This window comes from Protopterus annectens, chromosome 2.part2 (genome assembly GCF_019279795.1).
Source record: "Protopterus annectens isolate FY-2018-M chromosome 2.part2, PAN1.0, whole genome shotgun sequence".
Classification (NCBI taxonomy): Eukaryota; Metazoa; Chordata; order Ceratodontiformes; family Protopteridae; genus Protopterus; species Protopterus annectens.
This window is the reverse complement of record NC_056730.1, coordinates 316,736,976-316,762,758: the sequence shown is the minus strand read 5'-3', so window position 1 is coordinate 316,762,758 and position 25,783 is coordinate 316,736,976. Positions and strand designations below refer to the sequence as shown.

The 25,783-nt window shown below is 40.5% G+C and overlaps 1 protein-coding gene across 2 annotated transcripts in view; it reads right to left on the bottom strand.

The window, feature by feature from the left end:
• SLCO4C1 (solute carrier organic anion transporter family member 4C1) overlaps positions 1-25,783 on the bottom strand; it is a 761,635-nt gene that overhangs the window by 56,792 nt on the left and 679,060 nt on the right. For both annotated transcript variants that reach the window (XM_044063878.1, XR_006363839.1), the window contains one exon: positions 3,867-4,004. In XM_044063878.1, the coding sequence (XP_043919813.1) occupies positions 3,867-4,004 (138 nt within the window). The remainder of the gene's footprint in view (positions 1-3,866; positions 4,005-25,783) is intronic.

The window sequence follows — 25,783 nt, the reverse complement described above, 5'->3', positions numbered from 1 at the left end:
TCTCAATAACTTTTAGTGAAAAATGTTCATCTTTGTATGCTTACATCTAAAGGCCTTGGCAGCAGGTGGCAAACAGTAGATTTTTGCCAAGTTTTAAGCCTGGAAAAGAACATCTAATGCACTAATCAGAAACTGAGGGTAAATCTGTAGGTTCATGAATATTTTTTTAAACATACACCCCTTTTATCCTACATCAGATTTACATAACTGGTTTCAGAAATCGTGTTCACTGGCTGTGTTCCCCAAACCTGGAAGTAAACTGTAGTTAACCATCCAAAAAGGTGGAGACGAGGTTTTTGTCTCTGGTTAAGACCTACAAGTCTCACTTTTATTACTGGTAAATGCTTTGAGCAAGTCCTGCTATTACTTTCCATGATATGTCTGATGCTCATAGTATGGACACAGTTAAAAACAGATCTGGTCTCTTAATGCTAACTGAATTTGCTCTGGGTATATAACCCACTTGATTATTTTTTTCTAAACTACATCTCAGCAGGTAGATGAAATAAATTTAACACCCTAGAAACACTCCCTTATGGGATCTTTCATCATTAACTGGCTAAATGGTATGAATTTAACAGCGGACTTGAAAAACTCGTTTTAGCAAGTCAATTATTTGTGATATACCCAAGGTGTTAACACTGGGCCTTTTTTAATGGTTTCTGCCACAGGAATCCACAAACTATATTGCTCCAAATCTTAGAAACCTACAGACATGAGGAGATAGTTGTATCCTTGAGTGACTATCTTATTCAACGCAATCATTTACATCCTTTAAATTCATGGTCACTTAACAACTGGCTCAAATTCAATGCCACAAAATGCTCGGTTATACATTTCAGCATCAGAAACAGACAACATAATTACATTATCAATAACATTATTTTTAATACTGTGATTTACTACAAATATTAGGAAAATCAATAAAATCACATTTAAGTACACAGAAGTTCAACATGATCTCACAGGTGTCTTGAATAATCTGAAAGGGTGCAGAAACTAGATAGTATTAACCATTTAAAGGTAAATTATGTTTGGCCTTTATGGATGAAATACTGAAGGTATTGCTAGGTTTGGAACTACACAGAAATCAGATGACACCACAGCTTGGTAATGCAAAATTTGTTATCTCACAGAATTCAATAACTTCAAGAGGCAATTTTGTTACCCAAGTGATTGTGAGATAAGGGAACAAATAATAAATGGGCAGTAGAATTTAAAAAAAGGTGTTACTTTAAAAGTAAACTTGATAATCAGGAGCTACAAAATAACATAATTGTGTCTGTGTTCCTGGATGGCCTTTAGTTCCGAACACAAGAAATCTGATCTGCGAATACTGACGGCAACACTGTATGGGGATGCTTGAAATTATGAAAGCTGCAAGGGTCCTTTGTGTTAACTGAACTGTAAAAGGCTTTAGTTAGACAAATTACAGAGTGCCATTCAGCTATCTAAACTTATTCATCAAATTATATAAGGGGCCTAAAAAAGATTAAAAGGCCTTTTACCAAACAAACTGGTGGTGGTAGGTCACTCTTTTATACTACCAGACGAATGCAACAGCATCCATTTTTTCATTCTCTATTACCTGTTATTTCGGAGTGATGTGCTCAGGATTTATAAAATGCTTAACACTACTAAGGGTCTACCTTCTTTTAGACTAGTATTAAATGACAAACACCAAGGAATTGGCAATCAAAATAAATTCCTTATTCATGAGCTGAGCAATTCTGAGTTTAAGAATGTCTTTTTTTTCTTTCTCTGCCATGTTTCCAAGATATAGAACTTTCGTCCATCGAACCTTTGGTCAGCCAGGCCTCTTCATGAACCTTAAGTTGTTTTGGACCAGCTAGCTACTGATCTCAGATTTAGACTGAACATATGGCTTAGAGCTTGCACAACATTGTAATATTGTTATATGTATCCATCAATGTATGTTCTGCATTCTCTGACTGCATGTTAAGTGGCAATGAAACTGCAAAAGTTGGCAACACAATTACCATGGTGACCAGTTTTGGCAATGACATTCTCTTTTGAAGTGCCTACTTAGATCATTGGTGTTAAAAAAACTGCTATGTGCTGCTGTTTGTGCTACCACTTGTCGCTTGTTAATGGACATTTCATTTTGCTGTTAGCTTTTAATTCAAGTGCTTCATATTTTATGTAGAATATTACAATTACTGGCTGTCAGAACAAGAACTTAACAAGTAAACTCAAGTAGTGATAACTGAAATTTTTTCTGAACAGTTGGAGGTGAACATCTGGAACCAGAAGCATCAGTCACTACCCCATTCAATTGTATGATACAGATAATGTGTTGGTACAGAATGCTAACAAGGCCAGCGTCAGAAACAAAAGATTAAAGATTAGGGGATATGAAAACACATTTAAAGGGAAAATGCAACAGTTAAAGTAACCATGCAAGATTTATCTGTCTTGCTTTACTGAAAACAAATGGTAAAAATGATAACTCATACATGGCTCTATCTCAGCAGGAAGGAGTGTGCAGGGACAAGTCTGCTGCTTGGAATTCACTTACTCTTAATGGACCCAAAATGCATTTGGATTTTACAGGGATGCTATGGACATCCTAAGGGCATAGAAAGAAGCATATGTGCAATAAGCAGACATCACTGCATGTCAATATTCTGGAAGGAAGAACTGCAGACAGGAAACTTTAGTTGTAGTATACGTGTTATAAATAAGTGGGACATACGTCATCAATGAGAGGACTTGAGTGCATTAAAATCTTAGAAGCAACAGCAGCTAAAGGTACTCCAAATGCATATTCTGCAGCGCAGAGTATGGGTAAGAAACAGGATATGATCAACAACTTTCTGCCTCACAAGATGCATTTAAAGCTAAGGACATTGTTTTACTATCTCTCTCTCTCTCTCTTGGAGAGGAAAACAAGAAATGCTTTATCTCACTATAATAAACTCACTGTTGAATGTTAACCTCTGCTAGTTTCTTGGCAATCTAAAAGTGCAGAATGCAGATCAAATCAGGTTTTATAGGGTTACCCATGACTTTCAAAAATACTCACCAAATGCCAAGTATAACATTCAACACAAGGACCCAGGGCACAACATCTCAGTATCTGGGCAAGGACACAAACTCATTCTGAATTGATGACCCATTACACTTTCTCAGATCACTGGACAGACACAGATGTTATACTTTTTAGGAAAAATTAGACATTCAAGAAGGGTGGAGGTTAGCATAATGGTTAAGGTGTTTACCTTACAAACACAGGGTGCAAGGTTTTATTCTCACAGAGGGTAATTGGCTAGGCTTAAAATAGCCCACAAGGTTTGTTAGCCTAGTATGAACCGATGGAATACCTTTCTGTGGATGCTTTTTGCCTTGTGCCCAGTACTTGCTGGGAGAAGCTCTACCCCCGTGGCCCTATACCCGATGGGGTATAAAAGATAATTGTATAGATGTAACACTCAAGTTTTAGCCTTGAACTACGAAGGTGTGTAAGTTTGTGGTTTGATGACCTGCAAATATTCTAAAGAAACACCAATGCAACTCTCTCTCTCCTCAAAACAATGTCCCTTAATCCAACACTTCTGCTATGGCAGTGCTACCAGTAAACTTAAGTGGGACATAACAGTAAACAATTACATTTAGGATGGCACATATTCCCTTCTTGAAGGTTAAAAGCTATTTTGACTTGTAGATAAATTAAATTACAAAGACAACTTTACTTACCTATGGATCACTCAAAAACCCAGAGTAAAACATTTATCTCCAAGAACTGAAAGTGATACATTTTAGGATAACATTTACTGCTGACCGCAAGTATTTTAAAGATCAGTATATACAAAAGTCTTGGCATAAAATCAGGTAAAATAACTTACTGATGGTTAGCAACATGTCAGACATTCTTGGATTGTCATATGTCCAGCAGGCTCCCTCAGTACCACATTCATCTATGTTCCACAAAATGCAGGAACTATCAATAGCAACTCCAAACAAAACTGGCCCTGGAATGGAACCTGCAAAAAGATATTTTAAATGCTATATTATTATAACTGCTACTGTTGCTATGGTTAATACTGTATCAGTATTATCAGTCCAGCCAAATACGCCCTTGCATTTGAGGCCAAAAACAATCAGAAGGCTAGGAATTCTAGCTCAACATCTAGAATTTTGGTCTTGAACTACTTCAAATGTAATAATGTACTACCATTAAGACAAGATTGCACTGGGATTTCTAATACCTCTATTTGGCCTTCAAGAGGAAACTATATGTTTACTATAATACTGAGAGGCAAACTTGGCATTATCCTGACATACCTATAGGATGTCCTTAGGCTCATCTTGAAATACAAGTAGAGTTTAGAAAGCCAAGTAGAGTTTATCAGCTAGGAATCACAATCTAATATTTTTTCTACACTTCCCCGTGTTAGACTTTTGTCCCATAAAGTGTCTAATGCATGTCATCTGTCATTCACTTAAAACAGTTCAAAAAGAAATAAAGAAGAAATATTAACAATACACTCTTATTACAGTGGTTATAACAAATTTACTACACTTGCATACATCAATTGTGTAACCAAAATTCCAATAAACATTCATTGAAAGCTCATCTACAGAGCTCTCTTAAATGTTAATCACATCAGGATTGGACTGGCAGTAGCATATAAAAGAAGCAAATGCAATCAACAGAAGGTAGACCAGCTCTCCAAGCATTTAGATCCAAGAGGTATGCTGAACTGAAAACTTTACAAATGAAATTAAGGTTACCAACTTTTCAAATTCCTAAAATGGGACATATATGAGATTTTGTGGGACAAAACATACCCTCAGCCAGTGCAAAGGACAGAACTGCCATATGTTTGCCAAAATAAATGCTTATTCATTATAGCATTTGAGTTGCTTATGCTATTTTTTTATAACATTTAGGTATTTCAGATACAAAATAACTCCTTTATGCAACTTACAAAATATTTTTGATCTTAAAATCTCAGAATATTTGCCATTCTTTATCCCCTCCCCTGCAGGACACAACTGCCCAAAGAGGGACTGTCCTTCACAAAGAGAAGCAGGCAGAAACCCTAATGAAATTAAGCAGCAGCACCTATCCTCTTCAGTGTAACCAAAACCAAAGTTCTAAATCAAACAGAAAAAAATATCACAGAGGCAGTAGAAACAAATTAAAGAATGAGATTATTTCCATGTTTGTATGTATAGAAATACAACGCGAGAACTCAGGGTTTCCCCTTGATGCACATAAGCAACTTGGAAAGTGTAAAAAAAATAAAAATAAAATGATTCTGCTTAAATGGAAATAAAAGTACCAATGTAACTACACTAAAACTACTTGTAGATAGAAAGTGAAACTTCAGCCCTGCAGTACTTTCTGCAGAATGTGATTAGATTTAAATTATAATCGACTCCTTCATGAGCCTTTGGCAGGAGGTTCTCCTAATAGCAAAGCCATGTAAAGTTGACATATTTGTGCAGTACATAATAACACTTGCTGGGTAATACACTGAAGGGGAAAAATAAGATCAACAACGTTTTTTTTACACAAATGGAACTCTAATATTTATGAGCTGCCCACAGATGTCAACAATACAAACATTACCATGTTTAAAATGAGCCCAGGTTTGTGTTAAGGGTACAGAATATTTATTCTGCAACTACTCAGTCCTACTGAGTGATGAAAAACTATTTAGAAATGGAAAATATTACTTTTGTAAATCAATTCATAGTAACATCAAGTGGCACTTTATAAATTCACAAGCACTGAAGCTTACCTTATTTTCCCTGATTTTAACCCAGGTTGTTACAGGACATGCTTTTAACCATTAATCATTTGGAAAGATATGGCAAAGGCTTACTGAAGAGTGAAAACATTAAAAATACAAGAATCAAAAAATAAAATATAGTAAGAATTATTTTTTTTTCTTTTTAAATCATTTAAGTATGTTTCTTTTCACTGGCTTGTGGAGCTTAGGATGAGATAATTGTTTTTTTTTTTGCTTGTACATTCAGACCAAATCTTTTTTGTTAAAGATCTTTGCATTGAGAATAAACAATCCAGCTCCTTTTTGTGATGAGATAGTGATGCTGTTCTTAACATATCTCCTGGTTTCATACAGGGTACTAAATGTTCTGTCCCAAAAAGCACAATTATCTTTAGTCTAACTAGACAGTGTTGATGAGCCTTGAGGTTATCTTGTTTTTGAAATATTACTGGCCACTATTCTCTCTTTTCTTCTCATGTATTGCTAGAATAATTACTGTCAAACTTTGCAAGACTTTAACCTAGGCTTAAAGGAAAGTTGATCCAAGCCGCTTTTAAAACCAGATCCTTATTTAGGTAACAAAGAAAATTTACTACTTTAGATCTTGGTGGGGAATCTGGGTTAGCGGGAAAAGATCTGCCAATTGCTCTTATGGACTCTTTCAATACCACAGGATAAGCCTTCTTGTAAGTTTAAGAACTGACATAACCAATAAATTGCAAATTAAGTCATTATCTTCACTTTTTCCCAGCATATCAGTTTTTCTTATGCTGGATCTCTTTCTCGGTTTTCCAGATCTTCCAGTTTATTCAGACTTCATGCATTTCGTTTTCGTAAGTATTCAGTTCTAGTTATTTTACCCTTCCATCTATACCATTTAGAGGTATGTTAGGTTCTTATATTTGAGTATTTTGGTTTCCATCATTGATCTTAACATTTCAGTTTGCTTGACTACTTTCTCTTGCATCGTTTCTACTTTTGTCTGAACATTATCTATTTTCAGATTTAATTCTTGAAGAGAAGACATTAACACGCTGGAGTGCTCATGTTCTTCCTTTCTCAGGATGAGTTGTCTTGTGGAGGTCTTGAATGGAAAACTTTTAGGTTTTGTTGCAAAACTCAAATCTTTCAAGAAACCACTAGTTTAGTAAACGTGTCAAAATTTGTTTGATTTCTTGTTATTTACTGCACCAAACTGCAGAGTTCTTCTCCAGTGTTAGTCAGCATCCATCTTGAATGAAACTCCAGCCACATAGTTCCCTAACATCTTCTCTGCGTAATCAGGGCCAAAGACAAAAATAACAGGTCCAAAATCAGGGACTACTTTTAAATATTAGTACCATTCATTTTAAAAGTAGATAGAACAACAGAATGCTAATTAACATACATGTTCTGAAGTAAAACTCAGTGAATTTAGGGATGTTTCAAAGAATTTGAAATTTTAGGAAAGACATACCAACTTTTGAGCTAGAATCAGATACACGCTTAAAAATCAGGGACAGCTGATAGATATGAACTGCTACTAGGTTTCTGTAATTATTGTCCTCCAAAATTCTGAGGAATCAGTCCATTCTCTTTAGAGATGGTAGCTGAGCATCACATTCAAAAGGCATCATCTTCCAATTGCTTGCAAAATAAATGGTGGAAAAGCAAGAGGTTTTGAATGCTGCAATTTTAGGACCTGCAAATATCCATTTTTTTAAGTAAAACAATTTTCTAGTGAATCGTTTAAACAGGCCTTTTATAAGACTGAGGGATTCTGTACAAAACTCATCTTCTCAAAAAAGGAGAGTCCTCATGATCCCCTACCTGTGAAATAAGCATAGGTAACAAAATGTAGTCAGAATAAGCTAAGGTACTGTCAAACTTCCAATTCTGAATTTTAAAAAGGTGGAGATGGATTCCCTTTGTTTCTCTGAAAAAATCTGGTTTGATATCAAAAATGCACTGTAGCCTTTTGTACTAGTGCAGAGTATTCATTTGCTATTGCCTTGCAATCATAAAGCTAGGAGTCTTGAATATTTTGCAAGATGAATGCCCAATCCATGGGTTATCAGAAGTCACACAGATATAACTTTCTAAAATGTGTTTTTTGTCCTGCTGCTGTATTATTTCCATTACAACAACTTAAAAGCAAGAAGAAAAAGAAGTGGCAGAACATAAACTGTCACTTAGACTAAAACTGAACCTACAGACTCTTGTCTACTGTCCACTACTTGAGAAAAAAGCTTTCAATGCATAGCAGGCCATACTCACTTAGAAACCCTACAAGAAGCACCTTACTTAGCAAGCTGTAAAAATCCCTCACTAAAATGGCTCATGTTGCATGAAATACCTTCTGGACAAATTAACGAGCATAAAGGAACTTAACTAATTGTTAAATCATTATACTGTATAAGTAAAAAAATTGTGACTGCTTTACTAAGCTTGGATAAACTGCACAATGTTGTGTCTTTCGGCTTTTAGGGGGTCGCCACAGCAGAACTCCGGTTCGCTAATGATTGGAAGTAGATTTTTACATGCCGACTTGCCGGGCCTGATGCACAACCTTCAACAAAGGAACGCCCATTCACACATGTCGCCACACAGAAGACGCTCCAACTAAGAATTGAACGGGACAACGTCTAACTGTGAGGCGACAACGCTACCACAGCACCACCACCGCAGTGGATAAACTGCACAATATAATTCCAAATATAAACATCAGTAAGTCTTTATTACTTTGCCAGACTTATTTGACAACAGGTCACCTGCAATGTTTGATATTCATTTGTAAATATGCATATAATTACTACCTGGAATATGATCCTCACCACTGAGCTCTTGCAAAAGAGAGACAGCTTTGTCTAAGGTGCATTCATCAAATTTATGACACGTTAACTATTTACACAGACTAATGAGGCAATGCCCACATCTAATTTGGGTAATACCATATTATATCTATTATTTTAGGATGAAAGTTTGTGTGTCTTTAGATGCAGCACTACAATGTAAATTGTATACCAACTGTTACTCATCTCAGAAATTTCATATGGCTATACGAATGAGTATTTGTTAGGCTATTACTTGTAAAATGTTCTTACACTGATGATGCATAACTTTTATTACATTTCTCAGTCACACACAATCATTGATAATGTACAATATGATTTTCCACTACTATTTCATATTTTTGCAACCTGCCTTGATGGTTCATGCTTGTGCCTGTAAATGGGTCTGTGGATCAATGCATCAACCTGATGAACAAAAGAAAATAAATACATAAATGAATGAATGGATAAATGGCACCACTTTAGAGCGGGTTCTCAACCCTATCATCCTGTGTCTTAGATCTGTGATGGGAAACATACCTTATACACAGCTCTCAATGTCCTGATTTTTCAAATTATAATCTCTTACACAGAAATGTACAGTTGTGTACACTTACCATAAATGTAGATGTTCGGGTGTATTCACTGCTACAGTCATCACACTTGGGTTATCCTGCCAGGCGTAGCCCTCAGTCGGCTCGAATACCAGAGGCTTAGTTTGCTGTCACTTCAGGACTGATGTCAGGTTGCCAGTGGTATAGAAACAGGCAGCTGACGCCATTACATCAGTTTTTCTTGCCCCAAATGTCAGGAGCCCCCAAATATGGAGCTAAGTTATGGTGGAATAACACCACCACCAGTAAAAAGTAAATACCAATAGCCCTGTAAGGAGTGAGGAAGAGAGAGAGAGACAGACAAGGGGGCTGGAGGGTGGGAAACCAGGACTGCAACAGTGAATCCACTCGAACATCTACATTTATGGCAAGTGTACACAACTGTACTATGTTCTTCGTGTTTCACTGTTGCAGTCATCACACTTGGGTTGATTCCCAAAGCTGAAGAATGGGTGGAGGAGGTCAAGAAGAGTTGGTGCTGGCTAGTATGCCCTGCAGGACTGCAGTTGCAAAGCCCGCCCTGGATTTGGAAAAGATAGGCAGGTGGTGATGCTTGGTGAAGGTATGAACAGAACTCCAAGTTGCAGCTTCCAGAATGTCCCTGGTAGGGACTCCTCTGAGAAAGGCTGTAGACATTGAAGTTGCCCTAGTGGAATGCATTCTGACCCCCTGAGGAGGTGGTTTCCCATGGTGTTTGTAACAGAAATGGATACAGTGTGCTATCCATTTGGAGATGGTTTATTTTGATATGGCTTTGCCCTCTGCCCCTGGTGCAAAGCTGAACTAGTCAGACTTCCTAAAGGGCTTAGTCCTATCCAGGTAGAATCTGAGCTGTCTGTGCACATCAAGAGTGCAGAATGCTTTCCCCCTTGCTTTGAAGTTTAGGGAAAAAGGTGGGCAAATGGATAGATTGGTTGAGAGCCACACTGGACACCACTTTGGGCATGAAGGATGGGTTATCCCTGAGGGAGACTGTGTCAGCATGGAAAAAGATGAAGGGTTCCACAGCCATCAGTGCTTGTAGCTCAGACACTCTTCTAGCTGAGGTGATGGCCAAAAGCAAAGCTGTTTTCCAAGCAAGGAATTTTAACTCTGCTGAAGCTGCAGTGAGCTTTTCCAACACAAAGTTAAGGTCCCAAGCAGGGGTAGGGGCTCTTCTTGGTGGCCTTAGGTTGTTAGCCCCTCTCAGGAACTGCTTGATGAGAGGGTATGAAAAGAGAGGTGGCTCAGTGCTGTAATGTGCAGAAATGGCAGAGGCATGGATTTTAATGGAAGAGAAGGAAAGGCCCCTGTGGAGTAGCTCTGCTAGGTAATTCAGGATGAGAGGTAAGGGATGGCTGTGCTGAGTCTGCTCATTTAGTCTGGATCCAGGAACAATACCTTTTCCACTTGTCAGCATAGGATTTTCTAGAACTGGGTCATCTGGCTTCACGTACAACATCCAGGACTCGCTTGCTTAGGCTGGCCACGGGAAGAGAAGTCAAGGAATAAGCCAAGCTACCAGGTTCAAGGTGTGCAATTGTGGATGCAAGAACACTCCCTCCTGCTGAGTCAGGAGAGTTGGAATCTGAGAGAGGTGCCATGGAGGCAACGGATACCAGTGTTGGTGTGGCCAGTCTAGGGCAATCAGGATTGCCCTTGGTCTCTCCTCCCTTATTTTGAGTAGTAATCTGGTAAGAAGAGGAAGGGGGGGAATGCATAGACTGAGAGGTTTTCCCAGTGGAAGGACAGGGCATCCACTTTCCAGGCCTTGCTGTGAGGTTTCCTGGTGCAGAATTTGCTGAGCTGGTGGTTGTAGGGGGAGGCAAATAGGTCCACCTTCGGGGTACCCCATTTCTAGGTCACAAGGCTGAAGGTGTTGTGGTTTAATCTCCACTCGTGTGGGTCTAGGAGATTTTAAAGTTGTCTGCTAGCCTGGTAGGAATTGTGCTTTCAGGTGAATATGCATGGCTGAGGCCATGTTCCAAAGGGTCCTGGCTAGCCTGCTGAGTGGGCAAGAGTGGGTTCCTCCCTGCTTCTTGATGTACCACATCACTGTGGTGTTGTCGGTTTTGATTAGAAGAGGCCCCAGAGACAGTAGGTATCTGAAAGCTGTTAGACCATGCTGAACAGCTAGAATCTTTTTCAGGTTGATGTGCAGATTAATTTTATTTGGGCTCCAGTGGCCCTGAATGCACCTGCCATCCAGATGTACACCCCAGGCATAGTCTGATGCATCTGTGGTTAGGGTCTGGGCGGCATGGGGTTGTGTAAAGGGAAGCCCCTTGTTGTGGTTGCATGTGGCTGCCAAACAAAGGAACTCTTTCCTTAGACAAGGTATCATAGGTATGATAGTTTCCAGGTCCTGAGAATGTTGGCACCAAAGACTTTTTAAGTACCATTGAAGTTTCCTCATATGCAGTCTGGTATATGGAATTAGTAGAATGCAGGAGGCTATGAACCCTAGAGCTTGCAGGATTTTCCTTGCGGATAACTGGGTTCTGGTGGCCATTTGAGAGAAGTAGTCTGTCAAACAAGTTTGTTTTTCCTGAACTAAGTAATGCCATCTGGGATGCTGTGTCCAAGCTTGCTCTCAGAAATATTTCTGTTTGACTGGGGACTAGTTTGGATTTCTTTTCTTTGATAGTGTACCCCAGTGAGGTTAGAAGGTCCTTTACAAATTTCCGGTGCTGCAACAGCTTTTCCCGACTGTCTGCCTGAATCAGGCAGCCATCCAAGTAGGGGTAAAGTTGAATATTTCTTTGTCTGCAATAGGCAATGGCTGGAGCCAGGCATTTTGTGAAAACTCTGGGAGCAGTGGATAAGCCAAAGGGAAGCAAGAGAACTGATAATGCGTAGATCCTGAAACATAGATATTTCCTGCAGGAGTCCTTGACTGGGATATGCAGATAGACCTTCTTTAGGTCTAGGGTGGCTAACCAGGCACCTTTGACCAGTACAGAGAGAAGCTACTGTAAGGGAGCATTTTGAATTTTGGTACCACCAGGAAGGTGTTTGGAATGGATAGATCTAAGATTGGGCACCAGGTGCCTTCTTTTTTGAGTACCAGGAAAAGTCTGGAATAAAAATCTTGGCCTATCTGTTCTGCAGGAACAGGCTGAATTGCCCTTATGGAGAGCAGGGACTGAACTTGGTTTTGTACCTCTGCCCACTGGTTTGGAGGAAGATCTGGGAACCCTTTTGGGGTTGGCAGCATGTGGATATAAAATCTGTACCCCTGGCAAACTATGTTGAGGACCCATTACCCATTATCATTGGTGATGGAGGTCCAGTTTTCTGCATGGGGGGCAAGTTTTCCTCCTAGGGGCACTAGCAATTGGGCAGAGGTGAGGGGAGGAGTTGAGAAGTCATTGTGAATTCTTTCCATAAGGGGGTGGCTTAGCACTCCCTGTTTTAAAAGTGGAGGATCTCTGCATACCCTGAAACTGCAGTCTGGGGGGGTCTGTTCACCTAGGTCTAGTCTGAGGTGGCCTTGAGGGGGCTGGAAAGGACCAACATTTTGAGGGGCAATGGCTACTGAATCATGGAGGCTGTACTTGCAAAAAATCTTTGACTGCATAGACTTAGCTTTTTCTTCCATCTTTTTTAAAACCTCTTCTGCTTTGGTGCCAAACAGATTGTCTTTGTTCAGAGGTGTGTCCAATAATTTTGATTTGACATGGTTTGGCAAGGTCTGCTCCTTAAGCCAGGCATGCCTTCTAAGTACAGAACCTGTGACTGCTGCCCTGCAAGATGCTTCGAGGGCATCAGACCCACGTTGCAGGGTATGCTTGCTGACTTGGCATGCAGAGTGCATAAGCTCCTGTAATTCTTTACTTTCTGCACAGTCAAGGAAGGTAGATAATTTTTGCTTAATGAGTTCCACAGTATGTTGCTGGTATTTCATAATGTGGAATTGACAATTTAATGCTCTAATGGCAAGAGTCGCAGAAGTGTATACTTTTTTACCCCATCTGTCTAATGCTCGGGAATCCCTGTCCGAGGGGGTGGGATTCTTAGCTGTAGTTGCTTTTATTCCTTTAGGTCCTTGGGAGATTACCTCTGGGTCAGCAGTAGGATTCTTGAAAAGAAATCTGTGTGCGTCAGGGACTCTGTAGTACCTGTCAGGTTTCCTGGGAGCAGGGGGTAAAGTATCAGGAGTTGGACTGGATTCCATAAAGACATCATCCACACCATCCAGAACAAAAGGGATAACTAAGGGTCTGTGTTGTGGTAATTCTAAGAACTCCCTGAGTCTCTTTTTGGACTGAGGATAATCCTGGCATTCCCACTGGAAATGCTCTCTCAAACTATGCAGGGTTTCACCAAAAGAAAAATCCTCTGGAGGAGAGGCAAAAGGAATAGATTCCTCTGCATCTGAATCCTCATAAGCAGATAAGGGCATGTCTTCATAATCAGAAACCCCAGAGTCGTCAGACTCTTGGTCAGATAAAGCTGCTGGGGACAATTCTCTTTCTTTTAGCAGGGGAAGGCTGGCTTTCCTCTAATCAGCATTATAAAGTCTTCTGCCATTTTAAGCATCTGTGATTGTGGCAAGGAAGCAGACACTTAGGTTTGGGTCGTCTGTGTTTTAGGCATAGCTTGTATTCCGAGCCTTAGAAACTCAATAGTTTTAGAAAGAACTGAAGATACGAAAGAAGTAGCCAGTTTGTGTCAAATAATGGTAGTGTGTAGAACTTCCTCAGAAGCCGGTGCCTGCACAGCGGCTCTAGACCCATCCAAGGTAGAGACATCTGCAGGTTCCATAGTTAAAGAAGAGTCTCGTGGCATACCGGACTCCGAACGGGTCTCGGTAGCGGCCTGCGAATCCATCGAAGCGGGCATCAGGGGCTACAAAAGTGCTTCACTGAGTACCAGCGAACTGGCGACTAGCTTAATGGAAGCGTTGTTGGCAGTTTTGGACCTGTGCGGTCTGTCTCTGTCTTTATCCTTATGTTTTTCAGATGATTGGTAGTCGGATGGCTTACCGAAGCCATTTCAGAATACGGAGATAGAGAGCGAAAGTATTTAGCTACAATAAGGGCCAGACGACGAATAGTTCGGGTGTTGAACAAAGCACAAAACCAGCAGCGAGGTACGTTGTGGTCTGGGCCTAAACAGGTGACGCAGTAAGAATGGAAATCTTGGTGTGGTATTTGCTTTCAACAGGCGAGACAATTGTTAACTTTTTCTGACATCAGTTAGAGCAAGGAAAAAAGAATCCTTAATGGGCTACTTAGCTTTCGAAGACTTCAACTTCAATTTCGGAAATGAAAACACAGGTAGTGGCCGACCGCCACGCATGCAAACTGCTTCTGCTTCGGGCTCCTTGGCAAGAAAGACTGATGTAATGGTGTCAGCTGCCTGTTTTTACACCACTGACAACCTGTCGTCAGTCCTGAAGAGACAGCAACTGACACAGAAATACTACACCTTTGGTATTCAGGCCGACTGAGGGCAACCCCTGGCAGGATAACCCAAGTGTGATTACTGCAAACACAAAGAACATCTGTAGGTTACAAATATAAGTAGTAGCGACCTGAGAGGGGAACTAGAAAAGGCTTCAGTGTCACAGTAGCTGGATAAAACCTGAACACCAGAGCCTGACATGGGAAATGCCAGTCTCTATAAAAAGCCCAGAAACACACTACATCCCATACAACCCCATGTTTGATTAGTAGTACGATTTCCTGGGGGATGGATTTGAGTGGTTGATGCCAGCTAACCTATCATGAATGCAGGTATGTGGCTTGGCTCACTGTGCTGGCGACAACTATTAGAAAGAATGAAGGTGATTACCTGTGGAAGAGGCAGTGCAAGCTCACACTGCTAGTGGCACACGTACACCACTGATCTGATGGATGTATATATGCATGGGAATGTGCAAGCCATTCCCTTAGAAGGAATTTACTAAAAGTTTGTGACCCATTTAGTGGAAGGTGGGTAAGCCACTCTGTATGACCTGTAGAGGAGTCTGTTCTCTACCATCTGTCTTTTGCTACAGAAGTATTTTATAAGTCTACTGAGCTTCCATAATATGAATGAATGGGCTGTCGGGCTCTTGCCCAACTTGGGGATGCACTTCTCTGATAATTGAGAAGGACAAGAAAAGGCTCAAAAATAGCCTGCCTTGTCAAAGGCTATGAAAGCTCACTGTGCTTTTAAGTTTTAGAGTCTGGGCAAGACGTCTGCATTTCTTCTTTATGAATATTTTTATCTCAAGTTTTTCCCAGAAGAAAAACAAAAGCCATAATGTCTGACAATTTCATATGCTTAGTGAATGCACTTAAATTCTTTATTCTTCTGGCTAAAGTTTTTCTGTGAGGACAGGGCTCCATTATCTTTTTCAATCATCCTATGTCATGATTTGTTCATAAAGAAATGTAATGTCAACAAAGATATTTATGTAGAATGAGACAAAAGCATTTGCTGGTGACTTTATGGGACATCATTTATTAAATCCAAAACCACAACAAATTGTGCTTACGATATCAAGGAAATTACGTCACATTATCAGTGTTGTGAAATAATCTACAACAAACTGATGGAGTTAAGCAGAGTGATCATTTCATTTCCAATGGCAAGCAACTCTTATAAACACTACTGTTTAGGTCATGATTCTAGGAGCTTAGCTTCCATTGGAAGCTTAGTGCTTCAGGACTCAGCATTCTGCATCTTTTCTCTTTGGTCTCTCTGGGAGGTATGTGGATGCAATGTAGCATTTGTCCCTTCCACTAAACTCTGCAAAGGCCCCTTAAAACTAAAACATAACAAAGGATTACTAACCATGCCAATTAATCGATGACAGAGCCCTCTGCAGGGGGTACTTATAACCTTCCCACTGTCATCCATCTTTGAGTGACCTTTCCACCTGCTGGATGTTATGTTATGTTTTGAAAGCTTATAATCTTGTATCCTTGTCTGTTTCTCATAACAGTGTCACCTCAGTTTTGTTAAATTCAAAAATAAGAAGTATGGGACTGGGTGTACTCTCCCAGATTCAATAAGTGACACTATGGTATGCACCACTGGGAAGTGAATGTGCCCTGAAGACAGGGTATACAACATACTAGAATCTGCGCCAAGAATATGTTCACAAGAAGGGGAAACCTTGACTGCTACTCACAGCAGGTGGCACTAACTCGAGGTAACTATGTACTTGTAAGTTTGCTGTTTTACTATGATAGATACAGACTGATTTGAGTTCCAATAATTTCATTTGTAATGTTATTTTGCTTTACATTAAGAAGGAAAATGACTGCAAACCAGAATGAAAACAAATGCCAAAAGCATGCTATATATTTCAGAGTATTTAATGCTAATATTCCACACAGGATTTCTGTTAAGCAGGTCCAAAATACAGACTGTATACACACATTAAGACAAATATGCACGTATTATATATAGTGCATATATATATATATATATATATATATATATATATATATATATATATATATATACATACATATACACACACACACACACACACACACACACACACACACACACACACACACACACACACACACACACACACACACACACACACCTGTGTGTATATGGGTTTATATCAGATTGACTTTTCGGAAAGTCAATCTCCATATAGTCAAGACAATATGATCGACTTTCTGAAAAGTTGAAAGGTACAAGGAACTCCAAAAATTTATGTTTTTTTTTTTTGGGGGGGGGGGCAAGCCCACCTGGCACCCTCTCACAGTCCCTGCAAATTATATATGTATATATATATATATATATATATATATATATATATACACAACCCCCAAGATAAAGTTGATCATATTGTCTTGACTATATGCAGTTTGACTTTCCGAAAAGCCAATCTTCTGATATAAATTCAAACATTTATATATATATATATATATATATATATATATATATATATATATATATAGATATATATATATATATATATATATATAATGTACAAAAGTGTGTGTGTGTGCGCACGCATGCACGTTCACACGTGTGTGTATATATATATATGTGTGTGTGTGTGTGTATATTACATACATAAACAGGGCGTTACAGAGTTAAGTCATCTTCAAGTTGGTGTTTTGTGTGTTTTTTAATACATTCTATTGCAGGGCTTGTGGATTATTATTATTATTTCTTAATCTGTAACCCGATGAACTGAAACCAATGATACAAATAAATCTGAGAAGAGTGTGCTAAATGGACCTAACTCCTGTAAGGCCATGGTTGCACTTGCTTCCAGGTAGTGAAATCGGTGAGTTTAATGAGGCCTTGATTTTTGTTTTCTATCATCAACTTGCAGTTTGATGGAGCTTTAACTCAATGAAATGAATGATGATAAAGTTCAAGGAGACACTCTTGGCTTCTAGCTTGAACTAAAACAAAATAACTGCCATCTTGACTTCCAGTTTGAAACAAATACAATACCTTTAGTCAGAGCTGTAGCTAGGTTTTGATCTGATGTGCCCCCCCCCCCCATCATATGTATGCAATTTCCCTAATCTGGCATCCCCATTAATTCTATGATGAGGGGAAAAAAGGAACTGCAGCTCTGAAACTGTAGAAAACGTCTTGCTACAAATGAAACAAGCAGACTGTTACAGTTAAAATACAAACATGAACGGCTTCAGAGCACGTCAGTCATAAATACAGTATCAACTTTCATTGCTGAATGCTGCTAATGTATTTCCGTACCATCAGCACCTACCACAAGTGCCCCCTCAGATCATGCACCTGAGGCAGCTGCACCATTCGGCCCACCCTAGCTATGCCTCAGACTTTGGTTACTGCAGCAGCATTCAGTCCACATAGCTCCATTATATAGCCTGTCTTCTGAAAAACATGAAATCGAAGGATGCAGGCCTCGTTTTCAGTTCTATAAACAGATACACTCCACAGGTTAACCCCACTGGTCTCCCATAATCCACTATTCCAGGGTCTTCTTTCAGATTATCCAAAATAGAAGGAGCTTTCAGTCAACCCCCTTAGATAAAACATTTGGCAATTAAGACCTTGTTATTTATCAAACTGTTGTGAGAATATTCCCATGCACTATACCACAGTACTCAGTCATTTTTTTTCAAATTCAGCAATTTGCATTGTACAGTGTGTGTTTTACATGTATGTGTATGTATATATACATCTCCACTGAAAATGGGCCACAAGCCCAGTTGGACAAACCTGGTTAACAAATGTCAATATATATATATATATATATATATATATATTCATATTAAACGCGAGATACAAACATATATGTACACACACACACACACACACTGTATATTAAATTTACACCATACAAGGTAACAGTACTGTCTGGCAGTTTACTATAAAGTTCTCCAAACTTAATTTTTATGTGGAATACCATATAACATTGCATCATATACCATTGTTTTAGTGATATACTTACATATGTATACACTATATTTCCTAACACTGATGTGCAGAAACATCCAAACTCATTACGTAGATTTGTGCACATCAAAACTACCTTTAACTGAAAAAAGAAACGTGAAACTACATCAACTGCAAAAATAGAGCAAAATCTCCTTTTGGTACTGTTGCGGCTGATTAACTAGAAAAAAAATCCAAAAAAGTAAACATCTTCATAAGACCAGCACTAATGCTAAGGAAAGTTTTTCATACATTATAAGCACAAGGAGGCTGCACTACTCAAACCCAAGTCAACAGCAATGTCTGGGTCTAGCAGCAGAAAATCTTTTAAACCTCTGCATCACACCGTCAGTCAAGCAGAGTTTCCTCAGGCAGTTCAGTGCTGTTCAGATGTTTTTTTTCCTTGTGGAATTTCATATATCAAAATAACCCCTTCATGCCACTCATACACACCTCTGTATATTTCACCACTTCTGTCTTCTGCAAAATGATCACAAATCCTTTCCTACTATCCTACACATGTGCAGAACTGACTGAAGACTTTCTCCATGTCATGAAAGAGACCACAAGTAGAAACACTCAGAAAGGAATTATTTACTTTCCTCAGTTACAAAGGTGGTATATCGGTGTCTGCTATGATTATTAAGTAAAAACTGCTATAGGTTGTGCACAGTTCTAACATCACCTACAAAAATGGTTATACAGTGTCTTATATGAATGATCAGATTAAATGGTAATATCTATAAGATTAGACACCCCCAAGCTGCAATAGCACATATGCTCTGGCAAAGTGACAATGTATTAGCTGGGTGTAAATAAATTATAATAGTGCTAATGAAACACAACAGCAAGCCAGACTGGTATTCATGACCCATTACTATGTGATGGGGAGAGAAAGGAGACATCATGCTAATAAACAGCATCATTGCTGGGATTTGCAGAAGAACAGATCACCCTGCATGGATAGGGTGAATTGTGTTTCTCCAGTTTAATATAATTCATAGATATGCCCAAACTGCATGTCTCTGGATCACATTAAAATAAAATTACCATGACTACAAACTGCTCAAATGAGCAGTTGAAACAACTTGTTGTTGTTGGGTCTTTCGGCTTTTCCCAGTTAGGGGTCGCCACAGCGGAACTCCGGTCTGCTAATGATTGGCAGTAGATTTTTACATGCCGAGTTGCTGGCCCTGATGCACAACCTTCAACGAAGGTACACCCATTCACGCATATCTCCACACAGAAGATGCTCTAGCTGAGAATCGAAAAGGACAATGTCTTACTGTGAGGCGACAATGCTAACGCAGCACCACCACCGCAGTTATGAGCAGTTGAAACAACTAATCAACTAAAATTCCTACCATCCTGCCTTAGTGGTTAGCAATGGTAACTTGCAGACCATGCACAAACACACTCTAGCCTTGTGACAGACAAAGTGAGATATCAGCACACAGTGACAAACTTAGGCACAATTTGCATACTTTACTTATTCCATAGTCTATCAAACAGGGGAGGTTAAATAGAGCGCAGGTGGGAAAATGTGTCTTTCTGTTCTAGTTAGCCTCAACAGTCTGACTGTATAGACTGCATACAGACACACAGAGATACACACCTGCAGAGACACAGGCAAACACATGCATACAGCCAGATATATGCACATCCAGTTCCTGTACACACTGTATCCTCAATCCCTCCATTAATGGCAGACAGAGGTCATGCCAGGTAGCAGTCCTCTAACAAAGCAACACACACAGATACATACACTCAATATAAATTCATGCACATACATGAATACACTCTCATACTGTCTCTGTACCTGCATGCATGCACATACACTTACATGCTCATGCACACACACAGACACATACAGACACACATTGCACTTCACTGCTTATCCTGTACTGACAGTCTGAAAAGAGTAAATCTTCTCTTCTTCACCATGAGTAAGTTCTCCCTCAATAAAATGTGCAGGTACACGAAGCTAAACTGCTCTGCATGGATCATTGCCTTAATGCATAACTCTTTTTCTACAGCACTCCATCAGAATGCTAAAGGGCCTCACTACTATAGGTTTGTTCCACAGACTGCAATGTTTATGTGTGGCTTTGAAAAGTACAGTTGTGTACACTTACCATAAATGTAGATGTTAGAGTGTATTCACTGTTGCAGTCATTACATTTGGGTAATCTGCTGGCAGGGTGCCCTCAGTCGGCCTGATTAACAAAGTCTTGGGTCCTGTGTCAGTCGCTGTCCCTTCTTCCATGACGTCAGGGGTATAAAACATGCATCCGATGCCATTACATCAGTTTTTCTTGCCCCAGATGTCAGGTGCCCCCCTAATAGGGAACAAATAAAATTAAAAACACAAAAATATACCTCCAACTAAAAGCAAATACACCAAAAAGGCTTTTAAGCATACTAAAAGAAAGCAGAGGTATAGCCAGAGAAATGTAGAGGGCTGGAGGGAGGGTAACCAGGACTGCAACAGTGAATACACTCAAACATCTACATTTATGGTAAGTGTACACAGCTGTACTATGTTCTTCGTGTTTTATTGTTGCAGTAATTACATTTGGGTAGATTCCCAAAGCTATGGTTGGGAGGAGGAGTTTATACAGCATTGGGGCCAGCTATAAGGCCCTGCAAGACAGCAGTAGCAAAGCCAGCTCTGGATTTAGAGAAAATTGGTAAATGATAATACTTGGTGAAAGTATGCACAGAACTCCAGGTAGTGGCTTATAGGATATCTCTTGTTGGAACACCTCTGAGAAAGGCTGCAGAAGTAGATGCAGCCCTGGTGGAGTGAGATCTGATCCCCTGGGGGGATAGGTTTTCCATGGTGCTTATAGCAGAAATGAATGCAATGGCTTATCCATTTAGAAATGGTTTGTTTTGAAATAGCCTTCCCCTCTGCCCCTGCAGCAAATGCTACCAGCAATTGTTCAGATTTCCTTCGAGATTTAGTCCTGTCCAAGTAGAATCTAAGTTGTCTGTGCACATCCAAGGAATGCAGAATCCGTCCCCCTTTGTTCTGTGGATTGGGAAAGAATTTTGGCAAATGAATGGAGAGCCACACTGGAAACCACCTTGGGCATGAAGGATGGATTAGTCCTCAGAGATACAGGGTCCGCATGAAAGATGATGAAGGGCTCCACTACCATAAGGACCTGTAATTCAGATACCCTTCTAGCTGAAGTGATTGCTAAAAGGAAGGCTGTTTTCCAAGAACGAAATTTTAAGTCTGCAGTAGCATCTGGTTCGAAAGGAGGTAGAGTGAGCTTCTTCAAAACAAAGGTCCCAGGCAGGGGTAGGAGATCTCCTGGGTGGTCTCAAGTTCTTTGCCCCTCTGAGATACTGCTTGAGCAGGGGATGAGAGAAGAGGGGTGGTTCTGTGTTATAGTGAGCTGAAATAGCTGAAGCGTGGATTTTAACAGAGGAAAAAGACAGGCCCTTGTGAAGCATCTCAGTTAAGTATTGCAAAATCTGAGGTAAATTGGGTGCTGCTGTGCTCATCCCTAAATATTGGTTCCAGGTACAGAATCTTTTCCATTTGTCAGCATAAGATTTTCTAGTACTAGGTGTTCCCGCCTCCAAGATGACATTCATCACAGGTTTGCTGAGGGACGATAAGGGTGAATTTAAGTGATTAGCCAGGCTGCAAGGTTCAATGTTGGAAGCTGAGGGTGCAGAATTTGGTTCTCCTGCTGAGACAGCAAGGAAGGGGTCTGAGGCAGGTGCCATGGACATATCTACGACACACTGCACAGGAGTGGGTACCAGTGTTGGTGTGGCCAGTCTGGAGCAATCAAAATCATTCTTGGTTTGTCCTGTTTGACTTTTAGCAGAACATTGGAGAGTAGAGGCAGAGGGGGAAAGGCGTAGACTGATAGGTTTTTCCAGCTGAAGGACAGAGCATCTACTTTCCAGGCTTCTTTGTGGGGAGTCCTTGTACAAAACTTGTCCAACTGGTAGTTCTGGGGGGAGGCAAATAGATCTATGTCTGGACTCCCCCATTTGCTTGTCAACATGTTGAAAATCCATGGCTCCAGTTTCCACTCGTGTGGGTCCATGAGATTTCTGCTTAGTCTGTCTGCCAGTGTATTCAATTTTCCTGGCAGGAATTGAGCTTGAAGGTGCACTTGGTAGCTCAAGGCTGCGTTCCACAATGTCATAGCTAGTCTGCAGAGGGGAAGAATGTGTACCCCCCTGCTTGTTTATGTACCACATAACTGTGGGGTTGTTCTTTACCATTAGTTGTCCTGGAAGAATGTAGTCCTTGAAGGATGTCAGAGCATTCTGTACAGCTAACATTTCTTTTTGATTGATATGTAGGTGCATTTGATTTGGGTTCCATTTGCCCTGAATGCACTTCCCTGCCAGGTGAGCCCCTGATGCATAGTCTGATGCATCTGTAGTTAGGGTTTGGGCGGCAGGGGATAGTGTGCATGGCAGTCCCTTGTTTTGGTGGCAGGCCTCTGCCCACCACAGAAATTCCAGGCGTAGGCAAGGTATGATAGGAATCATTGTTTCCAGGCTGTGACAATGTTGACTCCATAGACTTTTTAAGTACCACTGTAGTTTCCTCATATGCAGTCTTGCATATGGAATTAGAAGAATGCAGGAGGCCATGAACCCCAAGGCTTGCAGTATTTGTTCTTGCAGATAGCAGAGTTTTTGTGGCCACTTGTTTGAAGTAAGTTACCAAATGAATTTGCTTCTCTGGCATGAGGAAAGCCATCTGGGCAGTTGTAGTCAAGCTTGCACATAGGAATGTAATCTGTTGAGAGGGTACCAGTTATGATTTCTTTCTGTTTATGGTGTACCCCAGACAAGTTAAAACCCTTTTTACAAATGCCAGATGATTTAGAAGTATGCCCTGGTTTTCTGCCTGAATTAGACAATTGTCCAGGTATGGATATATCTGAATGTTTCTTTGCCTGGAAAATGCAATAACTGGAGCCAGGCACTTTGTGAATACCCTGGGTGCAGTAGACAAGCCAAAGGGCAGTGCAGAGAACTGATAATGCAAGTCGCCTGCTTTGAAGCGTAGGTATCTTCTGCAAGATTCCCTGAGTGGGATGTGCAGGTATGCTTCTTTTAAATCTAGAGTTGCCAACCAGGCATCTTTGCCTAGCATATTAAGTAACTGGTGAAGAGTCAGCATCTTGAATTTTGGAATGTCCAGAAAGGTGTTTAGAGTAGACAGATCCAGAATTGGATGCCATGGTTTGTCTTTTCTGGGTACCAGAAAAAGCCTGGAATAGAAACCTTGTCCCTTTTCCTCTTCTGGTACTGGTTGAATAGCCTCCATGTTTAAGAGGGAAAGTACTTGTTTTTGAGCCTCTGCCCACTGATTTGGGGGCAGGTCTGGCCACCCGTTTGGTGTTGGCAACGAGTGGAAATGAAATCTGTATCCCTGGGACACTACATTTAAAACCCATTTGTCCTGGGTTACGAGTTCCCAGTTCTTTGCGTAAAGAGCAATATTTCCCCCCCAAAGGGGCGGCTAAAAGGTAAGTGCTTGGCAATTTTAAAAGGAAGTCATTGAGACTGTTTACTATAGGGGGTGTCTTGTTATTTCCAGATTTGGAAGTGGAGGCCCCCCATTGCTTAGTTCTGAGAGTCCCCTGGGACTGAAACCTGTTTTTTTTTTTGGTGTGTCTGGGTTTGGCTTGAGAGGATTTGGAAGGAGCTGGAAAATACCAATTCTTAGTAGGTCAGTACCTACTAAATCTTGGAGGTTGCACTTGTAAGAAATCTTTAACAGTTTGCATAGATTTAGGTTTATCTTCCATCTTTTTTTAGAACTTCTTCAGCCTTATTGCCAAACAGGCAGTCCTGTTTTAAAGGAGCATCCAACAATTTCGCTTTAACATGATCAGGCAAAGATTGCTCCTTAAGCCAAGCATGCCTTCTAAGCACAGACCCAGTAACAGCAGCCCTGCAGGAGGCCTCTAAAGAATCAAAACCACTTTGCAAAGTATGTTTTCCAACTTGTTCAGCAGAATGCAATAAATCCTGTAAGTCTTTATTTTCCACACTGTCAGGAATCAACATCATTTTCTGTTTAAGCAGTCCAATAATATGCTGTTGATATTTTAACATATGACATTGGCAGTTTAAAGCCCTGATTGCCAAGGCTGCAAAAGTACAAACCTTCTTACCCCATCTATCCAGCACCCTGGAGTCTCTATCAGGAGGAGTAGGATTTTAAGCAGTAGAAGCCTTAATGCCCTTGGGCCCCTGAGAAATGGTTTCTGGATCTGCAACAGGACTTTTGAAAAGGAACTTGTGGGACTCAGGAACCCTGTAGTATCGGTCAGGTTTACTAGGAGCCGGACGCAGGGAATCAGGGGCCATCTGGATTCCTAAAACACATCATCAACAATTTCTAGTACAGGAGGTATAGCCAAAGGCCGATGCTGAGGTAGAAGGAAATCCCTAAGCCTCTTTTTTGAAGCAGAAAATTCCTGACTTTCCCAGTGGAAATGCTCCCTTAAGGTATGTAAAGTTTCCCCAAAAGAAAAATCCTCAGGAGGGGAAGAAGAAGGAATGGAATTCTCTGCATCAGAATCCTCATAAGTAGGAATGGACAAATCCAGGTCATTAGAAGAGTCAGAAGAAACAGAATCCTGATCAGAAGATTCATAATCAAGGTCAGCCCTAGGCCTCTTGGGGGGGGGGGGGGGGTGATTACACCTGATTAGAGTAATTAGATCTTCAGCCATTTTGATCATTTGTTTTTTTAGGCAAAGGGGCCTGAACATGTGGCCTGGGCATCGGATTTTTACACATAGTTCGAGATTTAGGCCTTAGTAATGAAGGTAGAATCGATTTATTATGCAAGTCTGTAGGTCTGAATACACCCTCAGAAGCTGGTGCCTGCACAACGGCTCCAGACCCATCCAAGGTAGAGACATCCGTGGGTTCCATAAGTGAAGCATCGCGCGGCATACCGGACTCCGAATGGGTCTCAGTAGAGGCCTGCGAATCAGAAGTAGCGGGTATCAGGGGCTGGGAAAGTGCCTCACTGAGTACCGGTGAACTGGCGACTGGCTTAGGAGAAGCGTCATGGGCAGTTTTGGACCATGGCGGTCTGTCTTTATCTTTGCGTTTTTTCGGAATCCCGGTAGTCAGATGGCTAACCGACAACATTTCTGGATAATTAAACCGAGAACCAAAATATTTAAAGGCAAAAATGTACCGACGATGGATAGTGCGC